The sequence below is a fragment of the Diachasmimorpha longicaudata genome, chromosome 1 (assembly GCF_034640455.1).
Source record: "Diachasmimorpha longicaudata isolate KC_UGA_2023 chromosome 1, iyDiaLong2, whole genome shotgun sequence".
NCBI lineage: Eukaryota > Metazoa > Arthropoda > Insecta > Hymenoptera > Braconidae > Diachasmimorpha > Diachasmimorpha longicaudata.
Window position 1 is genome coordinate 11,465,359 of NC_087225.1, and position 25,333 is coordinate 11,490,691.

Below are 25,333 nucleotides of genomic sequence, written 5' to 3' on the forward strand. Positions count from 1 at the left end.
GAGATAAATATTAAGGAATAAAACCAACGGTGTTCGGAGGAGAATTAAATTCTTCTTGCTCAAACCAAGTTGCATCCCTTAATGAACCAAAAATTAGAATTAAAAACGATGGGAAAAATCGAAACAGGAGATATTATATCATCATTCGCCATTCGATCGCGAAGAACTTATAGCATATCGGATTTATTAACTACCCCCAAACATTAATTAATATCGATTTATTCAGTTTCGTTACAGAATCATTTATTCATTTTGTCTATTATGATTAGAATATGGCCAACAATCAGAAAGCAACATTGGCGATATTGGTCTCCATTTAGCCTTCCAATGAGTATTAACAATCAATAATTAATTTAACATACTGACAATTATATACCACAGTCTTTCACACTTTCGATACGTCACATTACATTGGCAATGCACACTCAATAGTTGTTTTGCTCTCCTTCGCTCTTTTTTTTCTTAATTTTTGGATCGCAAGGGAAGATGATTCAGTGGTGGAACGGTAGAATGTGATGAGATAAATTGGAAATTGGCATCAATTCTGAATTTATCTGGGAAACGAATGGTCTATAGAGAAAGTTTAAAGATATTTCATGTTTTTAAGCAATGTTCTTAGATGGTTTAGAATAATTTAGGAAGTGTCTTTGAAAGATGAACGAGTCTCGAGGCGAAGGGTCAAAAATTCACTCCCATCATTCAATGCTAAAAATTCCCCCACAGAATTGAATTAGCAATCAAAATTCAGTATCGAATAGAACACAATGTTTCACCCCTCCACTCACCTGAATCCCAGAAAAGTGAAATGAACCTATTGAAAAAATCGAGAATATAAAAACGAAAAATATCGAAATGCATGATTTGAACATAAAAATAATAATAAAAAAAATACAGGAGTTTATTAATCTTTAAAAAAATTAACGACTTCCGTCTTACGGTCGATAATCCCCTTATGTTATTTAAATTTAATGTTCATAATTATCTGACAGACGTTAACATTGCTATAACACAAATAGTGGAATAATAATATAAGCCTGGCTCTCGTAAAAACACTAAGCGTTGACATTCATCTCCCTACTTTATAATAAATTCAATGAATTAAATAAATAACTGTATTAAACACATTTTCAGTGGTGATAAGATATACAAACAATAGTTCTTATAGCATTAACGTTCATGTACGATTTCGTTTTATGTATGAATTTATCATATAGTCGGAAATTAACGAAGCTATACAAAAATTATGTAACAAAATTAATGCATTGTCTCGCTTTCTCTAGATCATCAGTTTATTTTTAGTTTCTCATTTCCTAGTAATCATTTTAATTATCCTATCAGTCACTTGCGCGAGCTTAACGAGCTTTGGTGACGCTCAATACATAATCCATAGCTTTTATAATCTTAAGTGAGTATTTCACTCGATACAGATCAGATTTATTGTTATCAGACTACTGCAGACACGCTTGTACCTTTTCAATCCACTCCTGAGCTATGGCTGCATCACTTGCACAGAAATTGTATGTTCGTCTATTTGTGCGGAGCTGTGACAAAATAAAAAGACATTAATTACACTTGCATATCTGATTGGCATTTTCTTCATTTCAATTATGTGAAACTTACATCAAAAAATGATTTATCGTCAGTTTTCTTTGGTGGTCCCGGTGTAGGAGATGCTGGTGTCACTGACATGACTTCAGCCAAATCTTCAACAAACAAATGAAAAAATAATTTTTTAAAGTATATTGTGCTTGCCATCAGCATTCTCATTACTTACCTATATACCCCTTGCAATGTGAGTCCTCCATGGCATCGTAATACCTGAGCTCATGCTTAATCGAATCCAGCACAAACCACCTCTGCTTCCAGCCCTTCAGCAATGCCCCTCTCTTATAAAGATAACCCTCGTGTGTCCTGTTCTCAGCAACATTGCTGGAGAATTGTTCATAATACTGCTGCGACGAAGTCTGCATAGTGCTTCCAGAATTGACACTCCCATTATCTCCACCAGACCTAGTGAGGGTGTGCGACTGTACATTATTGGTAACCGCCTTGTACTTGGTACAGTTCTTGGGTACAGCATCTGCACACTTGTCATGACAAACATGCCCACAATCGACACACCTCAGGCCAGCTTTGACCGGTCCCCAGAGGACACCAGAGCAGGCATCGCAATGAGTCGGTGTCGCTGTATCAAGTCTCTCAAACCTGTGAGGATGGGCGTATACACTAGCTTCATTATTATTATTCCCACTGCCACCACCACCGGCCATTTTGCCCCTGAGTATCAACTCCAGGGTCGACCTCTTGTGGATCAATCGTCCATGATACCTAACGAGTGCAGTGCTGAAGCTTCCATTTCTCGCCAATGAATCGGTATTAGGCAGCTCCAATTTGTCCCACAAGACTCTCCATTTCTGTGGCAAATGCCCTAATTCAGTCTCCAACTTGTGAATCTCCTCGAGTAGATGAGAGAATTGATCCGGTACCAGTCCCTGCACAGAGTCATGGCCCTGAGTGACGATTTTCCTGTTGCTCTTCTCGATAATGCCATCGGCAGCCTCGGCCTCCTCCTCCTGTTGTGAATCCTGCTGCAGGACTTCGAGATCATAAGGAGGGCCATGAGCAAGCTCCTCCTCGAGGTAATACTGCCAAATATCGAGACTAGGAAGGTGCGATACCGGCCTGAGCACCGGATGCTCCGAATTCGGAGTGTATAGGAAATTATAGAATAGGGCTGATCTGGTGTGTTGTTTTTCGATGTAATCGAATATACTCTGGCCTAGATTAGAGCCGTTATTGGTGCTTGTAGCTAGACGACCCCCGGGGTAGACGATCTCATCGTCACTGCCCGTGTCAACGCCCTTGTGATAGCTCGTCAAGGATCCCCGCTTATCCTCGATAGCTGTTATACCACATTCAGCTCTGTCGAATTCACAGTCCAAAAGGAACGTTCGGAATCTACAAGAGACGGAGTGATACGCCAGAAAGCGGAGGTAGTAATCGTTGAACTCAAAGGCCATTGGAAATTGCTTCTGAATTTGGTGAATTATGTCCAGAAATTGGAGGAACGTTGGAGTGAAATTGGTGACTTGAGAGTTTGAGGATAGATTGCTTCTGTGGCCAAAACGATAGCCAAAGCCCAGCCACTCTTTCTCGATTAGTGTTCGAAATCCATCGATAGTTCGGTAATGGGGGTCTAAGCATACTTGAGCCACGGAGCAAACGGTGGTCGTTGCGTCCCAACCGTCTTCAAGGCATACAGCTACTGATGAGCCTTGCACGTCCATCAGATCAATTACAGCACCCGAGAGTTGCATTAAATTTTGCAGCTGTTGCAACCATTCGGAGCTCTCGATGAGTTTGTAAAAACTTTGGTCTGGCTCAATACTTTGCGAACTTGGCATACAAGCGCGCATTAGCTTCTTGAATGAAGCTTTTGTGTGCCTTATATCGAAGTAGTCAACTGGGATGAAGTCCGTTTTTGGAGCTGATGATTCGGCTTTCATAACGCCCCTCATGTTCGCTTTCTCCCCCAGAATGTAAAGCGCAGCTCTTTGAAATGTATGAACACACTCAGTCCCACTGTCCGAATCCGCCGAATGCCTCACAGTTCCCCGTTGATTCACCGACGTTAAAGATGCCTGGGAGGCATTATGGCGTTTATCCTTCAGTGATCCCCACCTACCAAAATTTTTCCCGCCCTTTCCAGCAGACGACCCCAAAGTTCCAGCTACAGTATTCTTATTGAACATACTTCTCCTAGATTGTTCCGGAGTACCACTGCAATTTCGTTCGTCAGCAGTCAACAGTAACGAGTCAATGCTCAAGGAACTGTCCGACATCCCCCAGGCGGTTGAGCCCTGTCTCAAGACCGACAGGGGAGTAGAGGATACCAGAGACATCAGATACTTCTCTTGTTCCAAAGTGGAAGTGGACTCAGAAGAAGTTGTTTTGAGATTACTTCCTGAGGACGGATGTGCCTTCAGCATTCCCATAACTCCCTTCCCGTGACAACCAGCGCCCCTGATCAGCAGAGCCTTTGTCCTCGGGTGCTTCCACGTGATCACAGGTAGTCTGCTATGTCTGTACAGTCTGCAGAACCTCCTGATGCTCTCGTCACTGACAGCCGTTGGAACCACTAACAAAGCTGGATAGCTTCTGCAGATCATGTATGCACAGTTGACCGAGGTTAGTCTGAAAGGCTCATTCCTTCGTTTATCGTACTCAATACCGTTGGGACACAATCCCAATCTGTACCAGTCTCTGACGTAACTCCGTTCTGACAAACGTTCCAATGTCTTAGCATCAGTCGGTGGTTGACAGGCAATGTTAGATATCTCGAATTCATCTATACTCAAATCGTCATCATGACTCAGATCATTGTTATCGTTAGTTACTGGAAGACTCATTCTGCCTGGTGACGTCAGGTACTTGTTATTGGGGTTCGTCACATTGATCTTCAAGTTCATATTCATGTTCGGAAGAACGTATTTCTGGCGTTTTGACGATTGCTTCGGTTTGAATCCAGCTTTTCTCGCTGTTTTTAGGAGGGTCTTCTTGGCGAAGCCCTTTAGAGTCGCGTTCTTCTCTTTTCCTTTGTTGTGGGCGGTTGGCGTAACGAACATCTGACCGTTGAACGCAAAGTGGTGGAAGATGTGTGGAGGATAGCGAGCCTTGTGAATCAACTTTCGAAGGGTGTCGATGTTCTCAGGGGTGACTTCCTCGTCGAATGCAAGTTTTATCAGCTGGAAGGTGCAGGAGCGTAGCTGAAGACCCTCCTGCATGCACTGGTCCAGATGCGCCAGATTCTGAACCGAGACCCGTTTCTCCTTAGTTAGAGAGGTGACGGGGAATGCTCGGACGACCATTTGTTCGCACGCCAAGGGATCGCAGGGAATGCCTTTGAAGACTATGCGGTAGTTTGTCAGGAAAATAGCACCCTCGGCTGGGAGCAACGGGGGAGTTCTGGCAAGACCTCCGATGGTTTCCTCTCGACCGTCTGGGAGGAGGTACACACGCAGGCCATCCATTATCACTTCCTCGCCGGGGAGCATGTTCGGTGTGAGAATCTTGGGCTAAAAGGAAAACATGAAAGGTTTATTGTCTAAATGTATGAACATTTTTTTGAGGAATTTGTTAGATTCAACGGAGATATATACGGGGATATTGCGACGTCTTCTGTTCATCATATAAATTTATTTGGTATTTTTTTCTGATTGAAGAAGTAATGATTTAGTTTATTCCCAAAAGTTCTATATTTTGGGAAATTAAATATTTAATAACTTCGCCTGCGATTTAGTTTATTTTGCCGTGGGCAGTCTATATGGTATGGCATTAATTTCATATTAATGACCAACTATTTGTAATAAGTGGTGCAAGATCTATCACGTGATGAAGTTGTGGTATATTTAATACATATTGTATATATGTAATTCAATGACACCTATAAACTCACAGGTGTGGATATCCCATCACCTCAACTCGCAATGAATTTAAATAGGCTTTCAATTCCACATTACGGGATAATGAGCGCAGATGTGGACGCGGCCCATTATACTTATCAATGATTTCGCAACATATTTTTCGATTGTTCAGGGAACCCTATATAACCGAAAATCGAACCTGGAGCGGATCATAGTTTCGTAAAAAGACCACATTGTCTTAAAAAATGGGAAAATTTTTCCTCATCACAATCCTCTTTTTTGTGTCAACATCTTCAACGAGGGGGGAAGGTACATTCAGCAGTTTTGTCTCCTGTAAGAACACCAACACACCAAATTTCGAAATCTGCAAATCATCAGAAAATTCATCGGTTCTTGTTGGAGTCCATCAGGCAGTCGAGAATGGATCTTGGATTGTGGACGACGAGCTGGAGTATGTGATCCCAACTGATTTGTATTTCTATCCCGCTGATAATTCATCCTGCACTACACCTGCTATAATCGAAGTACCTCGGGGACCACTCCCTGGTCTAACAGGTCTGAAATATGTCCAGATGGAGTGCGTGCTATTTGACAAAGGCCTAAATCCCTTCAGAAATCGTTACTCTATTAAAACATTGATCCTGATAAATAATAAATTCACTGAATTCCCTCGGGAATTTGTTGTGGAAATTCCATTCTTGAAAAGCCTGGCAGTAAAACAGCAACAAATCAAAGTTTTATCTCCTGAGTCGTTCACTGGGATAGCGAGTACTCTAGAGCATCTCAATCTTGAAGATATTCAACTAGAAGTCATTCGGCCAGAGACCTTCACAAGGCTCACGAATTTGAAGACTTTGAACTTGAATAGAAATAATTTGGAGATTTTACGCCCCGATATGTTCGACGGTCTTGAGCATTTGAAAGCTCTTCACTTGGGTAATAATAGAATCAGACTGCTGAAACCTGGAACTTTTGCGAGTGTAACTGATCTTCAACAACTCTACCTGGAGACCAATAAGCTGGTGAAGGTACCAGCTAGAATTTTTAGTGATCTCAAGAAATTGAAAGTCTTGACACTCAATGGTAATGCAATAACCTCTGACTCTTCTGCTCTCATTGAAGGACTTGATGAGCTCAAGTTGGTTTATTGGGGAGGTGGTGGAAACACACACATCGACCTCGAGATCCCGTCTTTCTTTCGTACGATCTTCTCATTTCACCCCTTGAAATTGGTGTAATACAAATTGACCCACCGACACGTGAAGATTGACACGAGAAAATGCCGTGTTGAAATAAATTGTTATGAATGCTTTGTTTTTTTTTTCAATTTTATACATAATTCACTCTGAACGTTTTCAAAAATTTTGCCAGCAGCATAATGATCCGGAACGTCTTCCATTTTCGATCCCAATTGTTCAAATAATCGTCGAATCCATAGATTAGATTATGAGACCAAATACAGGGGAAATTACCATGGCAACGACTGATTTACGGTGGAATAATCAGCCGCAAATAATCTCGTAATGAAAGTAATCATTAACAACAACTTCACAATATTGTCAAAGCATCAAAGGAGCAACTTCAAGGCATATGCGTACAAAAGAAAAATAGGTCATATAAATTTGTATGTGACCAATGCATAATGATTATTAACATCATTACCATTACTGATTGAAAAATGAATAAGATTGTAATTTTTTTGTCAACCATTACTATAACATTAAAAAATCGATGACGCACTACTCTAGACTAAAGAAGCAATCAATATCTAATTTTCTATTAGGGCCCACTAATGTGACAAATAATTATGATGGAATTATTGCCACCTAACATTTATTTTTATGTGTATTTGCTCCCAGTTAATAATGGGATTACTTTTTCAGCTTTTTGATAAGGCAATCAAATGTAATTACCACGGGATTCGAGTCAGGTTGATAAACTAGGGGCAATGACCTACAGGTAGGACAGTTTGGCGAAAATCGTAGATAATATGCAAGATATAAAAAAATGTACCAATCCCAGGAGTTAAATAATGTAATAAATAGGTGCAACAATCATGAAGAATAAAGAAGATTGAGCAAGTTAATCCTTTGTAAGTCATTTTTGAGTGACTGAGTCCAAATTGCATAATCTGTTCAACTGAAAATTGTCAATTTCAACAGCGGCTGGATATAGAGGACACCTCAGGGTCATCTGAGCCACCAGAAGAAACGTGATCGAACTATTTTCAGATGTGGATGTGAGGTCCTTATGTGTGGTACTGAGACTTCTTCCCCCACTAGCCTCGTAAAAACACTATAACAGTGATATCTGATCCAGGTTTTGCACTGAGTGGGTCTTCAGGTTATCTGTCAAGATGGAGAACTTCCTACTGATCTTGGTTCTTATTTTTGTGTCACCATCTGCAACTACCGTAGAAAGCCACTTCAGGAGCTTCGAGTCATGTAACACCACCAGCATTCCAAGCTACGAAGTGTGTAAACTGGTCAACAGTTCATCTGTCCTCGTGGGAATCAATCGGACAGTCGAGAACCAGCGGTCGATCGGGAACAATGTAGTTGAGCAGGTGCCAGCGATTAACTTGTATTTTTATCCCGTTGATAATTCATCCTGCAGTACGCCTACTATAATTGAAGTGCCTGAAGGATCATACAGGGGTTTGTCCGGATTGAGATCTGTTCATATGGAATGCACGCAATTTCGAACTGCAGTGTATCCGTTCAGACATTACTACTCCCTCAGAAGATTGATCCTAATTAATAATAAATTAACAGAGTTCCCTCAAGAATTTCTTGCGAACCTTGTATTCTTGGAATTGATATCAATACAAGATCAACAAATCAAGGCACTATCTCCTGATTCGTTCACTGACATCACGCAATTACTAGAACATCTCGATCTTGAAAATATTCAACTGGAGACCATTGAGCCACAGACTTTCACGCGTTTTTGGAATCTGAAGACTCTGGACTTGAGGAGAAATAGGTTGGAGATTTTACGGCCTGATATGTTTCATGGTCTTGATCGCTTGAAGACTCTTCACTTGGGAAACAATCGCATCAGACGGATAGAACCTGGAACTTTTGCAAGTGTAACCGGCCTGCATCAACTCTTCCTGCAGACGAATAGATTGGTGGAACTGCCAACTGGAATTTTTCGTGATCTCAAGAATTTAGAAGTGCTGGCACACAGTGGTAACCCCATAAGCTCTTCTATCCTTACTGATGGGCTTGATAAACTCAAGGTGGTTTATTGGGGCGTGAATGAAACCATAAAAGTTAAGTTCAACAATGATTCCATCATTCCCACCATCTTGTTATTCATTCCACACGGTTGGTTCCTCTGATGACGCATTGAAATAAATTGTGTGAAATAAGTTGAACGTTAATTCTATAATTTCTGGAGTAGCCTATCCCAAAATTGAAATGCCGAAAATTGGATAATGCCGCATATTTACGATTCTCTTTCAGAAATAACGAGACTTTCTCGTTTCTCTGGACATGTTGAGCTGTCAGCGGAATATTAAAATAATGAGCGAGTGATTTTTATGAAAAGAATTCTTGGCATCTTCGCTTGAAGCTAAACTCGTTTGGTCTACGTGCTGTTTGCCTCGTCTCATATCATTAACGAATGCTTAATTGAACCTTCTTTACATAATGTGATACGAAAATTAAGGTATATCTACTGTAATCAATCCAATGCAATGCGCACATTCCATTTTCGAGTTTCACATTCACCGCGTTATCAACGCAGTTGTGAACATGCTACAAAATCGTGCGCATTAACGATCACTTGAACAGCGCTGAGTCTGCCAACAACAATATATAAAGGACAACTGATAGTAATTTCGTCAGTAAGTGAGACACCTTCCAAGATGGAGAAATTCTATCTGTCATTCATTTCGATTCTTATTTTTGTATCAACGTCATCCACGGCAGAACGTATTGACAGGGCCTTTGTGAGTTGCAATAAGACTGCTCTCCCGACCTACCAAGTCTGCAAAACAACACAAAATTCTTCCGTTCTGGTTGGAGTGAGTCGTCCCGATGAGACGAAGTCGACAACTCCGAAGAGCATCTTTTTGTATTTACCACCAACTGACCTATATTTTTATCCCACTGATAATTCATCCTGCGCTACACCTACTATAGTGCAAGTGCCTGACAGAGCATTCCATGACATATCAAATGTCAACTCTATTCGTATGGAGTGCACGGTATTTCGAGAGCCACTGCATCTGCTCGTAGATGCCGGGAGTGTCAGAAAAATAACTCTGATCAACAATAAATTTACAGAATTCCCGCGGGAATATTGCGCGAATATTACATTCTTGGAAAACATATCTATCAGAGATCAACAAATCGCGGATTTATCACCTGCTTCATTCACTAAGATTACGAAATACCTAGAAGAGCTTCAACTAGTAAACATTCAACTGGAAACCATCGAACCGGGCACATTCGAGAATTTTTTCAAACTGACAACGCTAGACTTGAGAATGAATCGTTTGAAAATTTTACGCCCGGATATGTTTGACGGTCTTCAGTCTTTAGAATATCTTCACTTGGGGAGTAATCGCATTGGAACGATAAAACCCGGAGCTTTTGCACCTTTAACAAATCTTCGACATCTTTTCTTGGAGATGAATCACTTGGTTAAAGTACCTGAGAAAATCTTTCGCGACCTGCAAAGGTTGCAATCGTTGAGCCTCAATGGTAATGCGATCAGCATTGATTATTCCACGCTTGTTGAAGGGCTCGATAAACTCAACGTTCTTTATTGGGGAGCTAATGAAACGATCAAGCTGGAATGTGGGGAAATCTCTTTCTGGGCTTGGGTTGGTTCAGGGTTTCCAACCAAGTCGAGGAGATGTCAGTGACACTACACTTCATTTAACTAAGGAGACTACAGGTGATATTACTTTGAAATCCGGGAAGTATCTATGGGAGCTGTCATCGACAGACCATCTAGACCATCAAGAATTTGTCACATCAGTGGTGATGACATTTAAAAACTGCATACCGAGCACAGTAGATAGAAGTGATTGATCGTCATAGATCAATCGGCAATTTGACCGAAATTCAGCTGGGAAAACATTACCCCACATGACTGTTAATTTTCCGGACCTGATACTTCCAAGCGAAATGCTGTTTTAATTATTAAATGTAAAGCTGAGATAGGGTATTGTCCTATGAATTATTTATAAACTGTTTTTCGTGAAGATGTCTCCGAATTTTAGTCGCTAAGATATAATTTATAATATATCTCATTACGTTTTACATTTGCTGAAGTAATCTTTCAATCAATAGATTAGATTACAATGTTGAATAGCAAAAGTGGAACTATGATATTAACGATTGATGTGAAACTGAATTATCAGCAATAAACGATCGTCTGACGCATGCAATGACTCATAAGACGTGTGTTCTATCCCCAAGGCGTCGACTCTAACTCGTCAGTCTCACGATGAACATCAACGCCGCGATATTCATCGCTTGATATTTTCTCTATACTTCAGAGTACCACCAACATAAATATAATTTGAATTACCTTTTGTATCGGCGGCAGTGTTTTGCTCTCCCTGTGCACCGCCTCGAGTGTCTCAATATGCATATGCACAACCCCGGGTACCATCTGATGAAGACACCTGACATGTTCCGTACTCACTCCACCCTCAGTACATACCCTATCCACAAATCGCGAAACCATCCTGATAACTGCACTACCAGTCTCTCCAGGATCTATCTCTTCGAAACCTGATTCAGCATCACCACTGTCGCTCGCCACGCTGTTCCGCGGAACAAAAACATCGCTGTGAGAGTGAGAACAATAGATCAATCCTTCAATACTCAAAACTTGGTCATAAATTTTTAGAGTACTGAAGTGGTAAAACGATACAAGTACATAGGTATGAAAAATAAGACATATCTATATGTAATACAAAATTAGAAAAATTATTGGAATTCGATCCATTGCCGGATTTATAGAGTATTTCATTCGATTTTTTCTTTATTCTATTTTATTCCCTTTAGGCGCATAATTTTTAATGAAAAAAAAATCCAAATTGTGATAAATTGTTTTTCGTAATAAATTTTTTTGTTTGCCCGTACTTTCTCGTTTGAAAAATTCATTTCAACAAATTGGATTCAATATATCCACAATTTCATTATTTTTTCATATCTCAAAGAATGAAAATCAAACTTCATTAACATCGTTTCACCTCTTCATCAGAAAAAACGACCTCTTACCTATTAGTGATACTGTTACTCGCCCTCTCATCATCATAGACATGATCTTGTCTGTGGGCCTTGGCTCCAATATCCAGTGGCACGAGTAGATAGACCATCCTATTAGCATAATGAATAGCTTGACTGTACAAAGTGCTCTCCTCGCTAGTGATAAGTTCCTGCTGTTTGTCAGTATCGATTCCCATCCACACCCTCATCTGTTCCGCAGCGATTTCTAGCGCCGATGGTTCCTGACTCCTATAAATGGATCTCCTGTCATTAAACGGAAACTCTTTTTCCTTGCCATCCCGAGGACTGATGGGACTGACAATCCCATCATTTATGAACTTGAGATTATCACCAGGCAGATAAAGCCTCTTGATGTCTTTCTGTACATCCTGATAGAAAGCATCTTCCCAAAACTGCTGATTCTGCCAGACAGCGTGTTCCTGTATACAAGTGTAAGCGAACTGAATCACTCCGGTGCATAATTTCCTGCAAAAAGCTGTCGCCAGTGGCAGAAGTGCTGCAGCAACTCCATGCTCATCCATGGAAGAGTCATCCTGGAGTGCACAATTCATCAATCTAACCACAAGGTCAAACTGTTGATGCTCAAGCATAGCTTTGTTACCCACAACATGCTGTGAGAACTCCATACACAAGGCTAATCTCGCAGCTTTACTCTTAAGTGCCCTCAGGACAGCTGGAAATGTTTTTCTCGCATCCGATATCTTATTCTCAAATATACAATTAACACAACTCCTGAGGACCTCTAACCTACGCGCTGAATTACTGACTAAATTTCGAGTGTCATGTACAATGGATATGTGGGGACCAGATGGCACTATTCTTGGTTGAATTTGCCGGAGCCCAGTCAACCGAACTTTAAGATTATTCTTAGCCAAACCTTCGTCAATGATCGCCTGAACCTGTTCAGGATTGATAATTGGTAATTGAGGCTGATGTATTCTTGCAAACGCACCGTCCGGCGGTTTCAGTATCTTCTGAACGTATGGCTGGGGATTAGGATTCTCATTAGTGTATAATTGTTGAGCTAGCTCTTGAATGTGAGACAGAATCAGTCGGTGATCTTGAGTTTCTTGCTTGAGCTGATCGCTTATATTAGAGTACAATTCATCCCAGACGTCGCAGGGCCGCCAGGGTGGGCCTCTCTCAGCGACGAAAGACGTGAAGAACATGCAGTCGAGGACGCGAATTGTGAAATCACAATCGGTTAATCCACGTTCCCCCAGGAAGGCTGCTTTGTGGAAGGTTATGACTGGTCTAGGGTGAATCCGAATCAGTGTCAGACAGCTTCGATAGCCTTGCAATAACTGGGCGAATGTCCGCATGAAGACCGCGCGTAGTTCTTTATCGAGCATTGGGGGATGAGGGGCTCGGGTGGCTAAAGGAGGGAAGGCGTAATCAGCGCAGGAGAGCTCCGGTTGGAGGACTAGGGAGAGGTGATCCTGGGTTTGTGAGAGAATGGGTTCAGGAAGGAGAGCCAGGGAAACTCCGTCGGGAACGGTTATTGAGCCACCATCGAGATCGGCTACGATCACGTCCATGAGTTCTGAGACCTCTTGTTTCAGGGAGCTGTGGACACCCATTATGAAAGGGGTCGGGGTGCTCAGGATTTCAACGAGGGCTGCTGGCAAGAGTGGAATGTAGACGTGGGTGTAGCGAAAGGGATACATTAGGGCGGTGAGTGCTCGGCAGCCTTCGGTGAGGCGGGAGTAGCTCGCTGAGTGAAAGAGAATTTTGTGTTCCGTCATTACTGCGCAGAAGAGGACCAGGACGTTGCGAATTCCCAGTTGCTGGAAGAGTAAATTGACAGTGGTGTGGGTAATCGGGAGGGACGGGCTGATTGGCGGCTGCAGGGCCTGTCTGTCACCTGCACCAATGCTAAAGCGAACTTGTGGACCACCCGCTGGGGGCACCTGAATGCATCCGAGGATATTCCCAACGAGAGTCTCCAGAGGTATCCCTAGATTCTCCACGTAAACGGTGTAGATGATTCCCAGACAGTTTCTGAAGGTCTCGATGTAGTCTAATCTCGAAACCAGGACGAGACACTTGGGGGCATACATGATGCTGTGGTGAGCGATTGTGGGGAGCGTTCGGACTAGCGCTCGGCTGTTACCGTCCACCGGTTCCTCCTCTTCGTCGACCGGCTTACTTGGAAGAATTGAGACTGTCTCGTTGAAGCACATGCACGCACAGTAGTGACGATTGGCGTCTATGTCGGTTAGGATGGAGACGAAAAATCTGGGCTCTTGCCGCTCTGTGGACAGGGCCCATCCTTGCGGTTGACAGAACCACTCGATGCCCTCGATAAACGGTGTATCGGACCAATCTTTTTCGGGGAACCTTTGGACTACGGTTCCGTTGCTTATGCCACCTCGCTCTTTATCGTGGTCGTAACCAACGACCACGAAGTAATCTGCCAACCGAGACATCTCGGTTGGGTCTTGCTGGGATGTGGGAGTGATGGCGTTCAACATCCCACTGGGGTCTACAGGCTCTGGTTATCATGAAACCTCCTTTAATTGGAAGAATGGAGGATTAGTTTTAGTTGAGTGAGGGAGACTTGGGGGAGGCCCGGCCTTGACATTGAATTATTATAATTAATGATTTGAAAAATTGTAATTTCGTAAACATTGGAGAAGCCTCTATTGGAAGAGTGACACTGAATGCTATCAAACTGAAATTATAAAAATATTCCCCAGCTTCAGAGTGCATCGCGTGAAAATAAAATGCCTTCAATCATTAGTTACTCTAAATTGTTATAATGAAATTCAACATTATTTTATCATTTTTAATCAATTTTTGTAGACTTCAATGTCATACGTCAGCTATCCCATTCGTCCTGTTCCACCATGAAATATCAATAATTTATGGAAATTCGTTTTACCTTCTGCTTCTTTATAAACAGAATTCGTCATCAGTCTTTTGCCACATCAACAGTTGACATTCATGAGCTTAAAAAACTGAAGTCACACCATATCAGAGTGAATTTAATAAATATTAATAAGAATTTTTTTTTCCACCTAATCAAAAAAATGGTAAAACTCCCTTCACGAACACCAATCCCATGGCAGGAACTCCCCCACAAGTCGCTCAAAACAAACTCATCCAATGACTCATAATAAAGAAAATAAATCTTACAAATACGTGTTGCTGGTCCTCGGAGGGACCCGAATGGCGAAAAAAACAACAAATCCACTGGCTGCTGCAATCACTCAGATGTCACTGGAATGACCACCGACGCTGTACACTTCCTAACTGTCAATATTACATGTTTTCCTCTGAATTTATTCATCTATAAATTCCTTAAAACTGTTGACAACTGATTTACAATTTAGAGGAATGATGATTTCACTTCATAACCACTTTTCTCAGCTGTTAATGCTCGAGGCCACGGATGAATGGTTCACACAATCACGGAACAGGGAACACGGAATCACTTGTAAATAAAAATCACTGATAATCACGCGTTCAATTGTCAATCCCGGGTGCATTGTAAACATGAATAAACTTGGTATATAATTTATTTTGATTGAATTACAATGCCACACCCCAAAACGTTAATCTATAACCTTGCAAAGCAAGGCGCCACATTGAATATCCACACGAAATTGTAACATGGACCGCGAGAGAAACAAGTACAATGTGTCTGTGAAAAAAAAATGCACTAATTTATTTTTGTTACCTCGAATTGGTGGACTCAGAGGGTGAATATCATGGGGACTAGAGGGTAGAGAGGAGCTTTAAGTATTGACACAGCCTGTTTTGTGTAGAGTCACATAAATATGCCAGGCATTGATAAAACTTTTTTCTGAACGCGGATGTGTGCGTGGACATATATGTTGGGGGTACGTGTGGCGGGTGTCATAGCCGCCGATGGTAAAGTAGAATAAAGTACTTATGAAGTTTCTTTTAATCAAGTTTTCATCGAGAGAAATAATCAAAATCCAAATTTGATATGAAGAAAATAACAAAATAAGTCAATTCCCAAAAAAAAAAAAATAATTGACGAGCTTACCGAAGTTTCGCCGCAGGTCATCTTTATCGACTCGTTCTCTGATCGGGGGGACACTTCAGCGACTCAACCTTTGCTTTAGTCTATGCTTTTGGTGGCGGCTGGATCATTTGAGTCATTTGTGTCCAATTGTTTGGAGATATTAAAAAAGGTGAAAGATGAATATCGTTCAGAATTTACAGCCCCAAAATCCAAACGCTTCGTATCACTCGGCAGGATGTGACTGGATCCAGTCAGAAGCCAGTACTGGGGTAATTATTTTATTTTTCTCCTCTCTGAATGAATTTCTACCGAGAGTTGCACTGATGAGAGGTTAGAATGACAGTGCAATCTTTCAATTTCGACCTTATCCATAATTTAACGTTTTCACGAATAAACTGCAAGCACACATGGATTTAAAATTATTTTCATTATGTTTTACTCCATAGACATCGATTATGGCAGTGGAATTTGATGGAGGAGTAGTTATTGGAGCAGATTCAAGGGCTACAACAGGGTAAATACATTTAACTGGCAAAAAGAAATATCAAAATTATAAATATCTTTTCTACGACTTCTTGTTCCCATTTCAGTGCTTATATTAGCAACAGAACTGCCGACAAGTTGACCAAAATCACAGATAATATCTACTGCTGTCGTTCTGGATCTGCAGCGGATACACAGGCTATTGCTGACATCGTCTCCTATCATTTAGGATTTCGTCAGTAAGTACAACATATTTACCGTGCTGTGCCTGTCAAATAGTCAGACTCTTTGTCGAACCACTCAAATGTTGATTGTTACCCTCGAGAAAGCGAATGCGACTCTTTTTACGGAATCAAGACGCATAAACAGTCATCTTTTTTCCAACACTTCTCTCCGTTGTATATGAATGATATGATTTTTCTCAGTATCGTGATTTATTACCCTTAACGTCATAAATTACTGAACATTACTGAACAATTATTTCCAACAGGATGGAGCTTGGAACTCAGCCATTAGTTGAAACAGCAGGAAAAGTTTTTCGGGAGATGTGTTACAACTATCGGGACTCTCTCGTTGCCGGAGTATTAGTTGCTGGCTGGGATTCACAGAAGGGTGGCCAAGTTTACAGTATTCCCATCGGTGGCATGTGTGTTCGTCAACCAATTTCCATCGGAGGATCTGGTTCCAGCTATATCTACGGATACGTCGACGCAAACTACAAGCCCAACATGTCCAAGGATGAGTGCATTACACTCGTCATCAATAGTGAGTCTTTTTAAGTTAATAATTATCAGTGCCATTGAAAATGATTCTTAAACATATCTAAATTGACGCTCCCTAATTTTTCTTAATATCGATCCTGTAATCAATGGAATGATAAATATGATAGTTAATCCCCCGTGTAATTTGAGCCAAATTCTCTTTCAGGTTTGGCATTGGCTATGAGCCGTGATGGAAGCAGTGGAGGCGTGATCCGCATTGGAGTTATTACAGAGCAAGGCGTCGAACGTCGACTAATTATTGGGGATGATATTCCCAAGTTTTACGAAGGATAATTACATTGAAACTGCAGAAGCACCTGCCGGTTTTCCTTTATTCTTTCACAATAATTGATGGTTCTTTCAACTCATTTATTAATCCTGGATTTAATAAAAATATTTGATAATCTATTTTTTATGTTGTTATTCGTAGCCGTATTTGTGACTGGGGAAGTGTCCATCAGGAGATATTGCCAGAAAATTTATAATAAATAAGCCATTAAGATTTTACTCCATATCATCTATCACTATACGAGATGGAGACGGCCAAATTGCTCTGTAATAGAGGTTTATAAATGCGGATCGTGATTTATGCAGTATCATCGTCACCAGGAAATAATGATCTTGAATTTGAAGGATATGAATGATGGGAGAAAATTCAGATGCCTATAGAATTCCAATTCTGAAGGTTTAAGAATAATATAGCTCTCCAACGTGAGATGTCGCCCAGGTTACCTTAAATGTTTGGTCGATTATGTCCATAGCAGTCGCAGGTCACACACCTACCGAACCGGTCAAAGTAGAGAGGATATGTTGTCTCTTTTTCTCAATGTCATTTTTTCTTAATAAAAAATTTTTTTTCACTTTAAATTTTGAAACCTAAACAAATGTTAATTCATTCCAAATTTAGGAAAAGCATTATCAGGGGTGAATCTGCTAATTACATTTTCTTTTATGGAAATCGCGGTGAAATACTCATCACCTCGTAACTCACAACTGTCACGTACAACTAACATCGTATACCTCAACGCTCTATTCAGAACTCGACAGGGCTTAAAGGATGGAACATAAATTATCATACTCACACCCATAATAATAGTCCTCGAATAATTGGTGGTACAATTATACCAGCCTTGTCATTCGACGTAATGTACGCCGGCACATTTCCACCGGAATGCGCGGAGAATTGCGCATCTCACATGAATTAACTGATTCTACACTTCGGACCATAAACGTATATCCCATGTCGGGTATTGCCAAATATTGAAATCAAACGAAATTCACAGTGGGACGGTAGTCCACAATCAGAGCGATTATTGGACACCGGGGGTTTGAGGATGATAGTTCGCGGTTGGTGTTCATGCTGGTTATAATCGAATTTTATATTTGAAAAGCGCTGGTGGATTAAGGAATAGTGATGACCCCAATCCATCACGAAATCTGTCAAAATTCTTGCAAGAAGATAGTCTAATAATACTATTAAAAATTTCAGATTATTTGGCGAATAATGAGCAATAATAAGCCCTCAGTAATTTACCTTTGCTCTCACGGGAATGACGGAATTTATCGGTAATTTTTATTCGCCTTTTTCTCTCCGTGAGGAGAACATTGATCGGTAAAAAATAACGAACTCATGTTGCTCTTCAATTATAGAAAGAATACGCAATTTCCATTGAATATTTCTCTTCGTGTGTTTATCCATGAAATTTCCATGGGTACCAGACTGCTTTTCGCTTCATTTCTGAATATTTTTATCTACTGAAACCACTTATAGCAATTCCGTGCTTATAGTCGTAATATGAAATTGCGAATATGGTTAGACAGGTTCCCATTATTTGATAATAACCCCTCACTCATCTTGGATTTTGTTGTCTCGTATATTGCTAACGAGTTTTTCGACTATTGTCTTTGAAATCATGTATTTCATGCAGAAACTAAAATATTTTTGCAACGTAAAAACATCATATCTAGCATGGTTGCGATCATTCGTGCATATAGTCATACTCATACTTTCTCTGGTTTTTGTTTCTGCGGATTTTCCTTCAGCCACTAGAGAGAAACGTGATTCCATATGTTTCGCCGGCAGAAAGAGATCGCTTTTCGACAAACAAACAAACAAACAATCACAGCGACAAAAATTGACTCTGTACTTTACATGTGAGTCATAGATGCATGCCACGCACATACGAACGACTGTAATTGACTTGTCCAAGGATGCAGAATAAAACTGAAAAACTATTAATCCGGTGGATGGTAAAACATTTGTTGCAAGGCTAAAATAAACACATAGGTGAACCGTACATTTGATAATGAAATATTGAATATTTTTCATTGGAAAACCTGAGAGTACACTTGTTCCGCATCGATAACTATAACTGAATTTGATTACTGATTTTTTAATTATTTATATTAGCCTATGATGTCAGCATTCATTGTTAAGTAATATTCAACAGTGCGAAGAATAAGATATAAATATAGATAAAATAAGAAAACAAGAAAATACATAACATCTTCACTTGGATTAATTGTTTAATGGAATTCCGATTTCCCCTGATCTGTCAAATTATTATGGATGGGAGGGTGTGCTGGGGATCGTAGGTAGGGATGAAGCCGAGGTTAAGCAGTGGCTATCCAACAAAAGCTCAGGGAGATCTGCTGAGCTGAAAGATTCATACTGTTTTGGTAAAGGAAGAGGGCTCTTCTCGGGAAAGTATATTTTGGAACCGTTACGGAATCCAATATCATTGTTTTAAGTGCCATCGGATAGCTTGAAGATCCGCTCGTTAAATTTGTGTCCTCACCCCCAACGCGCCACGATCATACGGGAAGTTACAAAAGTGGTCGTTTCGTACAGACCAGTATCTGGAAATCCTAGTGAAAAGGATATAGTGAGCGAAGAGTAGTGGAGAGCGAGTAGAGACTGTAAAGCGATTCACTTGCCTGCACCGGAAAGTGAACTGTTTCCGTTAAATGTTGTAAATTTTGCCATAAAAACATACGAAACGATTTTACAGGGCCTCGCGTCCCACTACTTTGGGACGATCGTAAAACTTTAGAGGAGGAGCATCGTCGTTATCCCCCCATGGAAAATTCATTTCCTAATCCCCGAATAGACCTCATATAATTCTTAGCTTTACTAACGATAAAAAGACACTTGTTTTTTATCCACTCGATGAATAATTATATCATTTTAAAACTAATGAGTCTCGATCGTTACCTTTTTCAATGAAACTTTACTGACTCTTATTTTTGAGTTTTGCTTTTTTGTCGTTAAATTATGAATGGTAAGAGGTTACTTTAAAACTATAGCGAAACTAAACATTGCAGTCAAAATTACTCCTGTTAGGAAACTGAGCCATGTGACTGATGAACGTTAGGGAACGAGAAAAGACCACAGGATCTGATAGAGAGAACTCGGGTGGCAGTAGTGGACCATCGTGGAAATTGAGTTTCTCTTCGACTACAAATTAGTAGATCTAACGTGGTCAAGAGTTTGCACAGGAGGAAGTTTCTATATTCTATAATGAAAGGTTCTAGTCAGTGCTAGCCTGAATAATAAGCTCTTATTTGAGCTTGAATTTCCATACTTCGGAAGGTCCAACTTTAAATCGTGAATTTCAATCTCTGAGAGCCCAAACGGCTATAGCCTCGCAATTTTACCTAACGCGTTTTATTCATCAGCTCAGAGATTGATACTAAATAAATGACCACAGCCGCCATTAGCTCAATCCTATATTTTTTCGCAGTGACTCATTCTTGTCGAGGGTCACCCCTTAGGGTCAATTTTATTCACCAAATCTGAGCTGCGAATCACTTGAGGTAGAACCATCAGTATCTGGATTGACATTCTTTTGAATATGAACTCTTTCATGGGTTATTCATTTGTATCTTAAAAAGTTACGAGATAAGAAAGAGCCTCCAGACACCGAAGGTCAATTTTCTCATCGCCCTTGTAATATCTATAGCGCGCGTTTACAGCCCAAGCAACTTCCCCATGTATATTTCTTCGGAAAATACTTTTCTCTTAATGTTTTGAAGAGCAACCAAAGTTTTTTTATTTCACGGTTGAACTTTCATCTTAAGAAACAACGAAAGAGGCAGAAAGCGGCCAGCGTGTCTCCCATGACTTCTGGCTTTCAAAGTTTTTTTTCGAACTGTTCCGCACCTTCGCGTTTAAAGTTTTGTCTGAATCAATCCACCAGTGAATACTGTGGTCGATTATTTCATTCAGCCTTTCGATATTTAATACGTCTGCTTGATTCGTGTATCAAAAGGCATAAGAAAGGTCAGACAAATCATCAGGCAAATTTAATATAGTCTTCAGACTATTATAATTTATTGTATAGTATTGTAGGTTGTTCAGAGTAATATGATCAACGTTGTCCTATTATCTGATCCCTGAGACTTTTGCTGGATAATAAAGACTGGTTGGTCCTCATGAAGAGCCATTCGCTCGTGAAACGACGGACATGATAGAAAAGACGAGGAAGTGAGGGAAAGTCAGTGGAAGGCCATGGACATTCCTGCGGGTGATTTTCAGCGACGACGGAAAATCCGTCAGATGCACAACCAATGATCCTTTGCCGCGGGCGACATATTTCTTTTCCTTTTCTTCGTTTTTGCAATGCTGTCCACTCAACTCTCCTAAATTGAGACGAAAAAGGATAGACGCATGCCAGTTACCACAGTCATTCGCGATTTATTGGGATTTTTTTTCTTCTACCGTGATCTACTTGTTTGGAGTATTTTTCGAAAATTGATTGAAAATTTTCCTGGCTACGGTGTATCATGTGATTTTGATCTTGGTCGATTCTTCGTTCTTATTATCAATATACTATGAGACAATAAGAGGGAATAATGACGTGGAAAATTATAACAATGAATTCCAAGCATAAAGAAGGACTAATAGATCTTTCTTAAGAATCACCCCGGTTATTCGCACAAGCCCAACACCAAACAGGGGAGTGTGAAAGAAAAACTATCTTCTTCCTAGTATCAGTACCCTTTGTTTCCTCTGATACTTGAGAAAATGAGACGCTCGATTTATTCCGGTGCAGTTAATTACCTTCCCTATCTTTTCTCTGCGTTCTAACTTTGATCATTGTCCTTTTCGTATTGTACCAATTACTCTTTCCGAGCTTCTTTTAATGTTCTTCCTACTTTTTCATGCTGTTTTCTGTTTATACGAAGCCATTCCTCAAGGTTCAATCACTGTTCTTTCCTCCAGTTTTTTACTGTAAAAATGTTTTATAATTTCCAGAGATGCATCACTAGATATCTACTCGTCGATATATTTTAATGGAAAAGAATATGGCCTATATGTGTGGCTATACTGAGAGGTGAGGCCCTCATCCTGAAATGTACTATAACTTTTCAATGCGTTTATCAGAGGAACGCCTTTCTTTCAAATCCCTCACTGCGAATTACATTTTTAATGATCACTCGGAGGAGATTAAGAGAAGTTTTTGAAATATTGCGGAATAAACGCTTCAATACTTCATCGAGCTTCTCATCCTATACTTTTATATGCAGAGTAAAAAACTGAAGAGCCATAGATAATGAACTGTGCAATTTTGCTTGCCTCAGCTCTTGTCCAACGGATAAATTCCCTTTTCTTTTCTACACTATTCTATCCAATATCACACTGTGCTATGACACCTATATTGAATATGAACGGGCTAAAGGATTACCTCATGGAGTATTCATATAACACCTATCCCACGCTTCACGGAAGACCCCGTTGAACTATCCTATGTAGCACATGGTATCGCCTGCACATGGCTCCTAGAATGACATAAATTGCGTTAGGTTGCTGAACAAATAGTAAACAGTTCTCCTAAAGATTAACTTTCTCTCCTCCGCCGTCACTTTCGCAATATCTATTTTTCACCAGCTCCACGATTTGTAGACGTCTACATGAAAAGATTCTACTTTGTCGATTCGGTGGACAGAAGGACGGTTTATTTGAATAGAATAGAGTTTGTGCCAATCAAATAACAATTTTATTTTATATTTGACTTGTTAATGTGATGGTTGTGCTAATATTGGGAATAAAGTCCATCACCGCATAATCTATGATGTGAAAAATCGGTATTGGAGCAGTAAAAGCAGATAAATCTCGTGTGACTATTAACAAATTGAGTACTATCATAAATGTAATGACAAAAAATCCGTTATCTCTGTTAGATTTGGAGATATTGATCAAAAAGCCGACTGAGGGATACGTCAACTTATCTCGTTTTAGCTCGTCGTACTTATCGATCGGTAAGATGAGAAATTTTTTTAATTTTTACTGTAAAAGTGAGAATACTCGTGTGAAATAGTGGAAACTAAGATTTTTTTCAAGACCAATCTTGTACCGACGTTGTAAAGTGCAGGTGACGAGGAAATTCATGCGTCCTCTTATGGAAGCGCTATTGATTCATCGCTTTTCAATGCAGGAGAGTAGCAAAAACGATCAAATGAGGCTCAACGATGAGAGTGGAGATAGTGAAAAAAGAGTAAGAACGGATGTGGAAAAAATTTGAAGGGGGATAAGTACGGTAAAGGCTGTGATGCGATTGCGTTCTCTCGCCATCGGGATTTTCTCCTACTGCCGCGAATCGAATTCATCCGTTGGGTTTTCCATGCTATAATCCTAGATCAGCTGAGAAATACGATCAGGAAACAAAAAATATGAGGGAGTGGAATGAACGAGAATCACCTTGAGTATATTTTGCTGAAGTCTTTTCCAAGCAAATGTAGAAATGGGAAATACATCACTCATGCATGTGGGGCAAAAATGAAGATTATGCTTACGAGGGAGAGATAAAGCAGAGAGTGACCTATTTATACCTTAATTTGTGAGTCAGAAACTCGAAAGTTCGGGATTTTGCGAGAAAACATAACGCAGAATTAAAAGAATAGATGTGATTCGCGTTTTAGCACGCAGCGGATGAATCGATTGAATCAATCATTCACCTCTTCGATTACTTATCAAGAGATATTATCAAATTTCTAAAGGCTACAATGAAACTGCGTTGGGTTAAAAAAAATTGTGCAATTCTCAGAGAACCTTATTCTCTAGCACTACCAACGATAACTTCAACAGACTTATAATAAAAAATGCTACAATATATTCAACAAAAGTCTTGTTTCATTTTTTTATATTTCATCGGTATAAGATTGTATGAGATTTCGAATCTCACATTTTTGGCAAAAGAATTCTCTTTGTTGAATGAATTTTCGATATCGATATGAAAATGCCACGCTCAAACTGAAATACATCCTGCATTTTAACGTAACTTATTCCAGACGGTTATTTCAGCGGAAGATGGAAAATTGGAAGAATCCTGGAGGTATTCGAGTCCGGAGAAAGAAGAGAAAATGGGAGGAGATAAAAGGAATCATTGAAATGCACGGGTTGTAAGAGTAAGCTTCGACACAATAAGATCAGCATGTCGAACAAAAGATTTCAAGCACTCGTTCTAGTTCGTTGGTCATAAGAAACTGCAATTGTTTCACAAGGTTGAAGACTACAAACTAAGGAATTTGGGCAGTGATGTAGAAGGAGAAAGAGAGAGAGAGATAGATAGATGATTTTAATTATTCTTAAATTACTGGTAAAGAATTTGTTTTAATTCTAAACTCGATATTGGGTGATTGATTGAGAATTAGTTTACACCCTCGAGGCGAAAGCGATTATTTAATTTAAAACTGCATGAATTCTAGGCAGAACGTCAATCAATCAGTGTTCGTTGCACCATTGGATATTGGAATATTCGACTATACACTTGGGATACAACAGCAACTTTTTTTCAACGTAAAATGTGTACTCATTCCAAAGCACCGAAAATATGAAAAAGTTCGTAATTCCTTGTCGGTTGTGGATACTGTACATCTAACCATAGCGCAGTAAATCGATACGTATTCCAATCGTGCACCAGAGACAAGGATGCTTCTTCACGCTTTCCATCAATGTTTATGGGGCTGTATGCAAATGACAAGTGCTTCGATTGCGACCAGAATAAAACATGTTCCAATCCTGGTGAATCGATAGGTTTTCGATAACTGTTTATGAGAGCTTTGAGTATCAAACTAGTGTCAAAGAATTTTCATCATTTTTAGTTTGACAATTGAGACAGTTTTAAATACCGAATGTCGTTGTAAGTAACAGATATGTAGCATTGAGTTCCGCAGATTTTCAACTTTTTAAGGATTCGATATTTTATCCTGCGAGACTTAATTCCCGAACTAAGTCCAATTTTTCATTTCGCCTCGGACAGGGTTGGACATTCTGTTAGAGTTGCGAAACAACTCTCCCCTTTCTTTTATCAATCATTAAAAAATTGAAAAAGTAATAGGGGATGAAAAACTTTTCTGTTGAATTACTGTTCCAAATGTCGAAGTGTCGTTACACGCTGCGGAATCAATAGTTAT

The 25,333-nt window shown here is 40.0% G+C and overlaps 2 protein-coding genes across 4 annotated transcripts; one reads left to right on the top strand and one right to left on the bottom strand.

Moving 5' to 3' along the window:
- Positions 1-202: 202 nt before the first annotated feature.
- On the bottom strand, positions 203-15,510 carry LOC135172897 (myotubularin-related protein 13). 2 transcript variants are annotated; one of them, XM_064139405.1, is made up of 6 exons: positions 14,819-15,510; positions 11,672-14,193; positions 10,974-11,211; positions 1,775-5,075; positions 1,621-1,703; positions 203-1,541 (listed from the first exon to the last, which is right to left on the bottom strand). In XM_064139405.1, the coding sequence occupies exons 2-6, from the start codon at positions 14,152-14,154 to the stop codon at positions 1,449-1,451; spliced, it is 6,198 nt and encodes a 2,065-aa protein (XP_063995475.1). In that variant the 5' UTR covers positions 14,155-14,193; positions 14,819-15,510; the 3' UTR covers positions 203-1,448. The 2 variants fall into 2 exon arrangements, with proteins under 2 accessions (XP_063995475.1, XP_063995466.1); XM_064139396.1 differs by having other exon boundaries at positions 10,974-11,235; positions 14,819-15,509.
- Positions 15,511-15,756: 246 nt separating this feature from the next.
- Positions 15,757-17,489, top strand: LOC135173076 (proteasome subunit beta type-6). Of its 2 annotated transcripts, XR_010301229.1 has the most exons (6): positions 15,757-15,943; positions 16,121-16,188; positions 16,265-16,396; positions 16,648-16,922; positions 17,085-17,272; positions 17,349-17,489. XR_010301229.1 is itself a non-coding variant. In XM_064139691.1 (5 exons), the coding sequence occupies exons 1-5, from the start codon at positions 15,851-15,853 to the stop codon at positions 17,210-17,212; spliced, it is 696 nt and encodes a 231-aa protein (XP_063995761.1). In that variant the 5' UTR covers positions 15,757-15,850; the 3' UTR covers positions 17,213-17,326. The 2 variants fall into 2 exon arrangements, 1 of the variants encoding a protein (XP_063995761.1); XM_064139691.1 differs by lacking the exon at positions 17,349-17,489 and having other exon boundaries at positions 17,085-17,326.
- Positions 17,490-25,333: the final 7,844 nt, after the last annotated feature.

Excerpts from the sequence above, each read along its gene's own strand:
- LOC135172897 (XM_064139396.1), bottom strand. The coding sequence starts at position 14,154 with ATGTTGAACGCCATCACTCCCACATCCCAGCAAGACCCAACCGAGATG. Across the intron at positions 11,236-11,671 it reads AGTAACAGTATCACTAATAG|CGATGTTTTTGTTCCGCGGA; the intron begins GTAAGAGGTCGT and ends TCACTCTCACAG. Across the intron at positions 1,704-1,774 it reads ACATTGCAAGGGGTATATAG|ATTTGGCTGAAGTCATGTCA; the intron begins GTAAGTAATGAG and ends TGTTTGTTGAAG.
- LOC135173076 (XM_064139691.1), top strand. The coding sequence starts at position 15,851 with ATGAATATCGTTCAGAATTTACAGCCCCAAAATCCAAACGCTTCGTAT. Across the intron at positions 16,189-16,264 it reads GATTCAAGGGCTACAACAGG|TGCTTATATTAGCAACAGAA; the intron begins GTAAATACATTT and ends TTCCCATTTCAG. Across the intron at positions 16,397-16,647 it reads TATCATTTAGGATTTCGTCA|GATGGAGCTTGGAACTCAGC; the intron begins GTAAGTACAACA and ends TATTTCCAACAG.